Source organism: Vanellus vanellus (genome assembly GCF_965231255.1).
Source record: "Vanellus vanellus genome assembly, chromosome: 1".
NCBI lineage: Eukaryota > Metazoa > Chordata > Aves > Charadriiformes > Charadriidae > Vanellus > Vanellus vanellus.
The window spans coordinates 82406159-82415359 of NC_138905.1; the positions used below are offsets into that span (position 1 = coordinate 82406159).

General features: G+C 35.9%; 1 protein-coding gene across 1 annotated transcript; it reads right to left on the reverse strand.

Annotated features, from left to right (window-relative positions):
• Nucleotides 1-235: 235 nt before the first annotated feature.
• MANSC4 (MANSC domain containing 4) lies at nt 236-6908 on the reverse strand (the record flags this gene model as incomplete). The annotated part of the gene is made up of 3 exons (XM_082498293.1): nt 236-918; nt 1929-2063; nt 6680-6908. 3 exons carry the CDS (start codon nt 6906-6908, stop codon nt 236-238), a joined length of 1047 nt encoding a protein of 348 aa, XP_082354419.1.
• Between the last annotated feature and the right edge of the window lie 2293 nt (nt 6909-9201).

The following is a 9201-nucleotide window of genomic DNA, read 5'->3' on the forward strand; positions in this document are numbered from 1 at the left end:
GTCAGATTATGAACGAAAATGTGTTCTAACACCTGTAAGCATACAGTGGGAGCTATAAGTGTGTACTTCTTACTGGAAGAGACAGGGGAATTGCGTTTCATCTGTCGAGAATTAAATTACAATTGAAAGATTCTGGAATCATCAATTATCTTTGATTCTGTAAAAGAAATAAGCTGGTATATATAATTATTTTTTAAAAAGCGTTTTGTTCCAAAGCAAGGATGGTGACAGTATTTTACAAATTACCTTTGACAGCAGTATATTTTGTGAATTGTCTCAACATTGTTCTTCTCCTTACGGGCTTATACTGGCCTCTCCTATTTCTGCAATGCCCTGCTGTGAAAGCAACGGTACAACAGCAAAGGAAGATGAGAAAAGAGCAAAGAACAACAGGAATCAACCAGACACCCAAAGCTGCAGCTTCCCAAGCAGGTGCCTCATCTGAAGTGTAATTCCTACCGCTGTAGCCTTTGGTTTCATTTAAGTGTTGTTTACTGCTGTTCTGACGAGGAGGAGTGCGCATGTGGGATAATACTTCGGCAGACTTGGATATCGAAGTTGAGGGTACAGTCTTTTTGTCCAAGCTGGTGATTGACTTAGTGCTTACTGAAGTTATGCTTGTCCTCTCGGCAAAATAATCATCCACCGGAATAGTTTCTGCCCTGGCATAAGTAGTAATTTCAGGTTTTTTGACCATCTGGCTTGTCCTGGAAGTGTAAGCGTTTGCTGTTAAGCCATGGCTAGTGGTAGAAGATGGAGCTTGGAGCAGAAGAGAACTCGACGTGGCATTACGATGCTGGCATCTTTCCCATTCAGTGGCCTTTGTACTGTTTTGTCTTTCATGCTTATTCGGTGAGGAGTGAGTATTTGGCTCCTTGGATGCCATTTTTGCAAAAATAAGAAGATCTGGGTCAATCCCTATTAAATCATGAACAATGTTAGTTTACGTGATAAAAGCTCATCTGCACACCGACTAAAGGAGTACATGGAGACCATGGCAGGTCATGGAGCCCAGGTAATACCCATCAACACCTTCTGGACTGGGGGGTCACGGCCTAGGACTATGGGACACCTTATGGTATGCAAGATAAAGTGCATTTTGGGATTGCATAGGACTTACTGTGGGATGCTTAGGGCAGGAACAAAAGGTGAGGAAAGGGAGAGATCCAGGCTACTGGGGGCTAGTGGAGTCCTGGCCAGCTCTGTTTGTGTGTGTGTGTGAGTGACAGTCTGCACCAGCAACTGGAGAGGGGCTTTGCTCTTAGGGGCTCATATGTCTGGGCAACAGCAACAGGAGAGACTGTGGTCCAGGGGTAGCTACTGAACCGACTGAGCATCTGAGCCTAGCTGCTGGGGGGAATTCACATTGCACATATGTGTATATACATACTTCACTAGCAGATCTCAATCCTATGCAGCCACAGAAAAGGGGATGCAGCTCTTGGTTGCTGCCTATGTTCTTGTGTCTCCTTTATGCAATATCTGTGTAACCTGTGTGGCTGGCCATGTTATATATGTATACTTGTGGTACGTATGTGTGTTCTTTGTGCATGTGCCTAATGGGAATACATTTTCAGCCTTGCTTCTGGTTTGGTCTGGGGACATGGAGCAGTGGACAGCCTCGCCTCTCTGTCTCTCAGATCTGGTATGGTATTTTCCTCAAGCATAGTGTTGATTAGGTATCAGAGTCACTTGAATCTTGAAGGCAGGGTGTATCTTCAAGGTCCTTTCTCAAATATGGAATGGAAGAAAAGGGGGCAGTAATCTAAAAGTAGGTGCATGAATGAAAAAGGAAAAAAGTCTTACGCTTGTTTAGCATTGCATGTTTCTTCAGAAGACCTTTTAAGCACAGTAACTGACCTGGTATAATTTTAACATTTCCTACAGTTGCTATGTTTTCAGCCTTTATAAATGAAATGCTTAGTTACCTGTTGTGATGTTGTACAAAATGACATTGATTCTAGCCTTTAGTATGCAACTTTCCAATGCTGGGCAACACATGTGCAGACAATTTTTATTCTCATGGATAGCTCCATGGTAGAACACTGCTAGATTGCAGGAAACTGTAATATAAAAAGAATAAAGTTGAGCTTGTCAGCATAATGAACATTGCATTTTGCATGATATTACATTATTTAACATCAGATGATCATTAATACTGGGCAGCTCCATACTATGTTAAATCTGTGGTTCTCTCATTATCATGCAAACTAATTAATCACCTAGTCAGTAAAGCAGAACTACTTATAACTATATTCTTATTTTAAGAAGAAGGAATAGATTAGCCATCTGAATTCAAAATGTGCCTCTGATAAAAAGGAATCATAGGCTTTAGCTTGTAGTCTTCCTATGAGTTGCCTTCCTTCACATCTCGGCTGCTGTGAGTGGACCATTTTGACAAGTAAAGTTATCAAGGAAGACAACTTTGAGATGTTTGCTCCTGTGTAATATATGTGTCTACTTAAAATTGGATTCCAACCATTCGTTTAACCCAGATTATTAAAAAAACATCCTGAACTACAATAAGTAAGTGACATTCTGCCCTGCTGCCAGTTCCCAATCGTTTTTCTTGTTTGCCTTAGGGCTGTTGTATTTCTGTGAATAAAGTAGTTTAGACAATTCTTTATTTATGTTTGGAGGTTCAGTTCTATCTTCCCACATAGGTAATCAGGGTAAAAGTAATAATGAAAAAAATGCCTTTACAACTTGTCACTGAAACCCAATTTTCAAAAGTATGTAGATTGCCAAGTGCTAGTGGTTTAAGATTTAGATTGAAAATATATGCTACATTATTTACAATTAGAGTCATACTATATAAAAAGCAGGAAAGATTCTTCTTTCAGTCTCACGGGTCATCAAAATCTCAAGTCAAAATATCAAGTCAAAAGTTAATTTTCTTTTATATCAATGTGCTTGGAGCAGGATTAATGTGAGGGTTTTTTTTTTTCAGTTGTATGAAGTATTTTGGGGTTACTTTTTTTATTTTACCTGCCTTGAATGTAACCTCTGTACCTGAACTAATAACCTGAATGGCTACCTGCAATTCAAAAAAGTATGGGCAGGGCAGGGGTCATATCCAATATCAAAAAATGCTGTAAATTATTTAAACAGCTAAGGAGAATTTTGTGATACTGAGTCTGACTCTCAAGCTTTGCACTTCAGAAAATTGTAGCATACCTACTCTATCGACTTAGCATACCAACTCTAAATTGGACAATTTGTGTATGAAATAAGTTTTTAAGATAAGATCTGTATTTGTTAAGGTAACTGTGTAGAACGTGAATTAATAGAGCTGAAGAGTTGCTTCAGGCAAACAATTCTAAAATAGTTCTGTGATCTTTATTTTTTCTTAAATATTGGAAAAGTATTTTAGTTACAGTATATTTGTGTAACACCCTTATGAAAAAGCTTCTTTTTACATACATTTTTAGGAAACTACCTAGCTTTATAAATGTATTCTATTTACTTACATATTTATTCCAAATGTTTTTTCTCACATTTGTAAGTAATAAAAACAATCTGTAATATTTATGCAATGAACAAAAGAAAAAGTCTTGAAACTCTTTCCACTTTATGTGTAACTAAAAAAACATAAATCCCTAACCTATCTACAAACCAGAAAAAGAAGAAAATACACTAAACCCGTGCTTACTATATTTTTTGTATTTTTTGTGGTTTTTTTCATCTATTAGCCTCAATACCGCATCAAAGATTGAACACACTGAAAGCAAGCACTGAATTTTTTTTTCATCATAATGAACTTATCTGCTCTGAGAAGCATTATTTTCAAAAAATGCATATAATTAATTGAATAAAAATTTGCAATGAAAATGCACTCTGAACAATACAAATTCAGCAGCTCTATGAAAGAAAAAATCACAGCAGAAGTGCTATTACAGAATTTATATTGTCTTGTGTTTTTTAGCTACTTACGCATAAAGATCAAGGTTGTCTGCCTAGCTGAAACAAAAGCAGTAATATTTACACGTAAAACTGTGGTCCTAAACTTAGGATAAACTTAGCAAGATAAAGATATAATTTGTCATCAAAGATAAATCAAAGATGATAGCATTTTTTTATTTCACTGATACAAGTTTTATGTCCTATATCTACCTCTAGTTAGGCTTCATCAGTTTCCAATTCTATGTCATAGGAACTTGAGCTTAGAGTAGATATTTATGGAAGTAAGACCAGTATAAAAAGGAGGTTATGATTATCAGAACAATAGAAGAACATAACTTGTGAAAGACAGAATCATAATCTTACAGGGATTACACAAAGCTCTGGTTTTATTATATATCGTTTGGTTTACATTTTTCTTTAAAAGATTAGAAACATTCTGCAGTGCTAAAGAAGCATTTTGAGCCAGGACATAACTATTTTGATATATTTCCTAAGGACTACAGGCATTTCTACAGATGATATATAAAAAACATTGGCTTCTACAGATAAAGGAATTTAAAATCCATTGGCTATTTTAAAGAAAATAATTCTGAATATAGAAAAAGTTTTAGGCATCAATAAACATTTTGCATCACTTTTAGCCTGAGTTAACTGTTTAAAAGACAAAGGCCTTCGAATACCTATGTAGTACTTGCTTTTCTGTGCTATCTTTTGTTCAAGGATTCTTAAACACTCTGCAAATGCTAACAATGTGGTATTTTTGAAGTCATTGTTTGAAAAATCAGTTTTCAGATATTTGTTCATGTTGATGATTTTTCTTCCAACGGAAAACTGGTCTTCACTTGCATCACATGTTGTAGCAGTATGTACCCTTGCCTTCAGACCCAGGTATACAGTGTTCTGGATTTGGGCGAAGAATGGATGTTTTGTGCTAATAGTATACTTAACATTTGTTTTTTAGTGTGATACATGAATACTATGCATATTTCTGATATAGAGACCATCTTATTTAAGAATATATAAAACACCTGAAAATATATGTATTTGTTTGAAGGGAGGAGTGAAATCGTTGAAGCGTTTCCAATCTTCTAATTTTGTGCAAAGTTCTGTTGCCATTAAAAACTCTGTTTTTTAGCACAACATAATTATAAAAGTTTTTTATTTTAATGGTTACTTTGCATCCTTCACAAAAACATCATTAAATAGTAGGAAAAAGTTCATCTGAAGAACTTGGATTCCGTGGATGTATTCTCTTTGGGATCTGTGATGGATTTTATTGCATAAAATCAGTTAAGAAAAATAAGTAACAAAACTATTTTTTGGCAAGGAAGTATAGTTCTTTGGTGATGAAGAATCCTTTAAAAGCACACTATTAGGTATTTTGCATTGGTTTGAGGAGATGCAAGCAACATATTTTATTGCTTGTTTTAAAATTATTTCAAATATTCTTTATCTTATAAGATTAGCTTTCAGTAACTGCTATTACTGAGAATCCAGAAAATCAATCTTCTTATCAACATTTCTTGAAATTTTCATTAGGACATTCATTAGCAATAGTATTTGTGGTAATGACTGCATCTGTCTCTTTGGGATTATATGGAAACCACAAGGTATTTTAAAGGGTATCTTTGAAATGCCATCTAATGACTCTGTATTTTAGTTAAGATTGTAACAAATTTGTGCTTGACTATGTAACATTATAAAAACAAGATTCCAAGTTACCATTACTCATCTCTGTAAGAAAATGTTTGTTGTCTAAATAGGAAAAATATTGCTGAAATGTATGTAATTGTTCTTTCCTTATAATATTTAAGGAAGAAGTTGACTTCTACTAGGAATGCTGCCAGCAGTTACGTTAGTTATCTCATTGTCAGGTTGTCAAGGTCGTATTTTTTGCTCATAATTCAAAATTTCATCAAAATTTATATTGACTGTTTTTAGTAAGTGGTAGCTCACTTTCATCCTCCATATCCAAAAACCTTTCAAGTCTTGTGAATTTTGCAATCAAATTTAGGCACCACAGACACACACTTATTGTACACTCCTAAATATATTCTTGTAGTGTACTAATGCAGTGTGATACAGAGAAAGTGTAGTCTTGGGCTTAAGACAAGCAATGACTTTTCTTATTTTCAGTCCAAGTCTGATTTTACAAGGCTAGGGAAAAGGTGTTGCCAGCTGAATAACTGCTATTATTTATTACTATAAGTTTATTGGTCATTTTAACAATATACCTGGGTTGTACCAGAAATGTTGTGTAAACACAGAACAAGAGAGTGGTGTCTCCAAGCAAATGAATATTCTTGTATCTCAGAGAAGGCCAAATGGTGTGTTCCCCTCTCTTTCCCCCTCACCATGTCCTAGTCTAGTACCATACTCCATGCAGAGGAGTCCTGTTGGAATCAGTGTCACTGATTTTTCTCTAAAGCAGATGGTGATGGGTACTGAAGAGTTATTGTTTTGTTGTTAGCATTGCCCACAAACTTTGTAACAGATATCTAAAATTTCAAAGCAGACCCTAAGATTTTCATGTATTTCTAGTGTAGTCTTCTAAAAAATTCAGATTATCAAGTTCCTTTCTCTGTGACTGAAGATGGGGAACAGTTACACTGTGCATTGGCTTTCCTGACTCAAAATACACATATATCCCATTTTTTTGCATTATTTCTTCTTCAAATAAAGGAATGTTTGTATAAAAAAATACCCAAAATGTTTTTCCTCATACGTCATGATGGAAATTTTAATGTATGCCACAATCTTGATAATAAACACTCACCATTCCTCAGAAGGCAGCAGGTTCTGCTGCACTGTTGAGGTGAGACTTCAGCATAAGTCTTCAGCACCTGGGCTCCCCTTTTCTGCGATTCCTGCAGGTCAATCAGAAGACCTGGGAAGCGTCGGATCCAGCAGTTCTTGTAAAAGGTAGTGGTTGAGCAGAGAGAGTCTGACTCCACAGCCAAAGGCAGGACCAATAGCACTTCTGCTATTGCCACCAGCAGAACCATCTCGTCAGTGTAATAATTGAAGTCAGCACTCTTTCTCCTCCACTGATGCACTAAAGTTTGGACCAGCGTTTTAAGAGACAATCTCTTGAGCGGTGAGGATACTGCCAATTCTGCCAGGGACATAAGCCAGGGGATGTTTTTTCCAAACAATTCCCATGATGCTGTTTGGGCAGCTGCTGGAAGAAAGCAGCCATTTTATGAGCTACATACAGTTATAATAGTCATTATTGTTGTTTAACTCAATATTTGGAGACAGTTTTTGAGAGACAACAGGCACAGATTGTTTTCAGTTATTCATAGAACTTGTTTCTGTGGTCCCAAGTTTGTGTTCTGGTCCTTCTAAGACCAAACCAGGCAGACAGCCTTAATATGTGATGAATAATGGTAAGGTCAGTGTGTTGTTTCACCTCAGCCCTGAAAGTATGCGGTACAGTCACTTGAGAGCAGGTAGGTCTGCCACTTTGTTCAGGCACACTATTATACTCAACACAGAAGAAACAGCTCAGTTCAGTTTCATAACACTTTTTGAATTATCTGGTGGCTGCAAATATAGTTTCCTTCTTTACTAACAAACTGAGCTATCTAATTCTGTCTGTCAGCCAGTGGTGGAAATTTGTTCCTCTTCCCTACTCTTTTTTGGTTGCAAGAATAGTATGATTTTATTTGCAAAGATCTAGGAATAGGTGAATATGACTGGAGAAAGCTGTGACCTACATTCATCTCTGGATTAGGCAGGTAATCAAAATCCTGTCCCTAATCTTCCGTAAGTTTAAGAATATTGAACAGTCTGTATAGTTTCTTCCGCTTATGTTTAAGCTTGGAAAAGGCCCGTGCGAGTGCAAGAAAGAAAATATAGTTGGCATATAGGGAAGCAATTTTTCAAGCACCTGGTCTGAAACCTGAAACTCCCAAGTGGTTTTTTTTTTCTTAAAAGGACCCAGTGTGATCCCTGATTCCTGCTTCTGTATGCCTTTCATACAGAAAGGCTTTAAAGTATTACAATACATTAGTTCATTTAAACGCAATGGACTGTACAGTGAGGTTGAGAAAATTAGATAGAAATACAGTTGTGTGCAATAAAAATTGTGTGTTGAATATATAAAAATATTTTAGATGACATATTTTCCCCTCAAGATTGGAATCAAGGAGTTTCCCCAGTACTACATGAAGTATAGATCAGTGCCGGGGGGTGAAGGGAAACCTCAAACTCATTTTAATGCTTTAGTCATTATAGCTGGTGTTTGTTTTGCAAAACAAGGCCCCCAGTTCAGAAATGAGATTATATGTATACAATTTTGTTCCTTACAGAGCTCCTTACAAGGTAATAGAGCTCAGAACAGGTTAACTCCTGGTCTAATGCCTTAGACCAAGGCATTTATTTATTCAGTGGAACTACTGGCTATAATTAAGGGGATTCCAAATAAATGTCTGGTTTTATGCATATTGCATATCTTTGTGGGGAATACGTGAATTAAATTGTAAGGAAGAGGGTAAGTAGGTAATTCTTTAAGCCTCTGTCCTGAAAACCAGCTCTTGGTAATTGTGTTGTTTTATATAGTTTTGGTAGTTTGATGTGCTTTATTTTTATTTTCATCTCTGTGTGAAAATCGTTACTTGAAACCTTAAATATGTTTCAATACACCTGTTAGTTTGCATTCAGTGGACTGCACAGGGATGTTTTTTCAGCATTTATCTACCATTGCTATAAATGCTATTGACAGTGTATTTTTCTAAAATTTTGGTTTCAGCTTTTCAAATATTCCAAGGTATCAGTTGATATGGGACACAGTCGGAATTTTCAAAGATATGCCTTTACTTCCAGCATTAGTATGAATTTTGGATCTATTTTGTTCTTTAAGACTTGCATGCAAAAATGCTGATTTCTGATTGCTTTCCTCCCTCCTACTCTTCCCATATCTCCAAGAAGAGAAATCTAAAAGATTCTGAATAACTTGGGGAAGCATGGAACGGGAAGATTAAATGGATACAAAACAAGTATTTATATTGGATAAAGCTGAATATGTCTTTAGTACGTTGAAATAAATAGGATTATTTACAAGAACAAAAAGTTGGATATAATAGGTAGCTTTAATAGTATATTTATTTGTAGTTACATGAAGATTACACTGTCTCAGGTCCTCTGTTTTTATACATTTGATGCCTTGCCAAGTGTATGTATAAATAACAAATGTTTACTTCTTCCTTTTCAGAAAAATATATAAATAAATAAAGGACTAGCCATGTGACCTACTTCAGTTACATGGACCTGAAATGCCATACAATTTTTTCTATT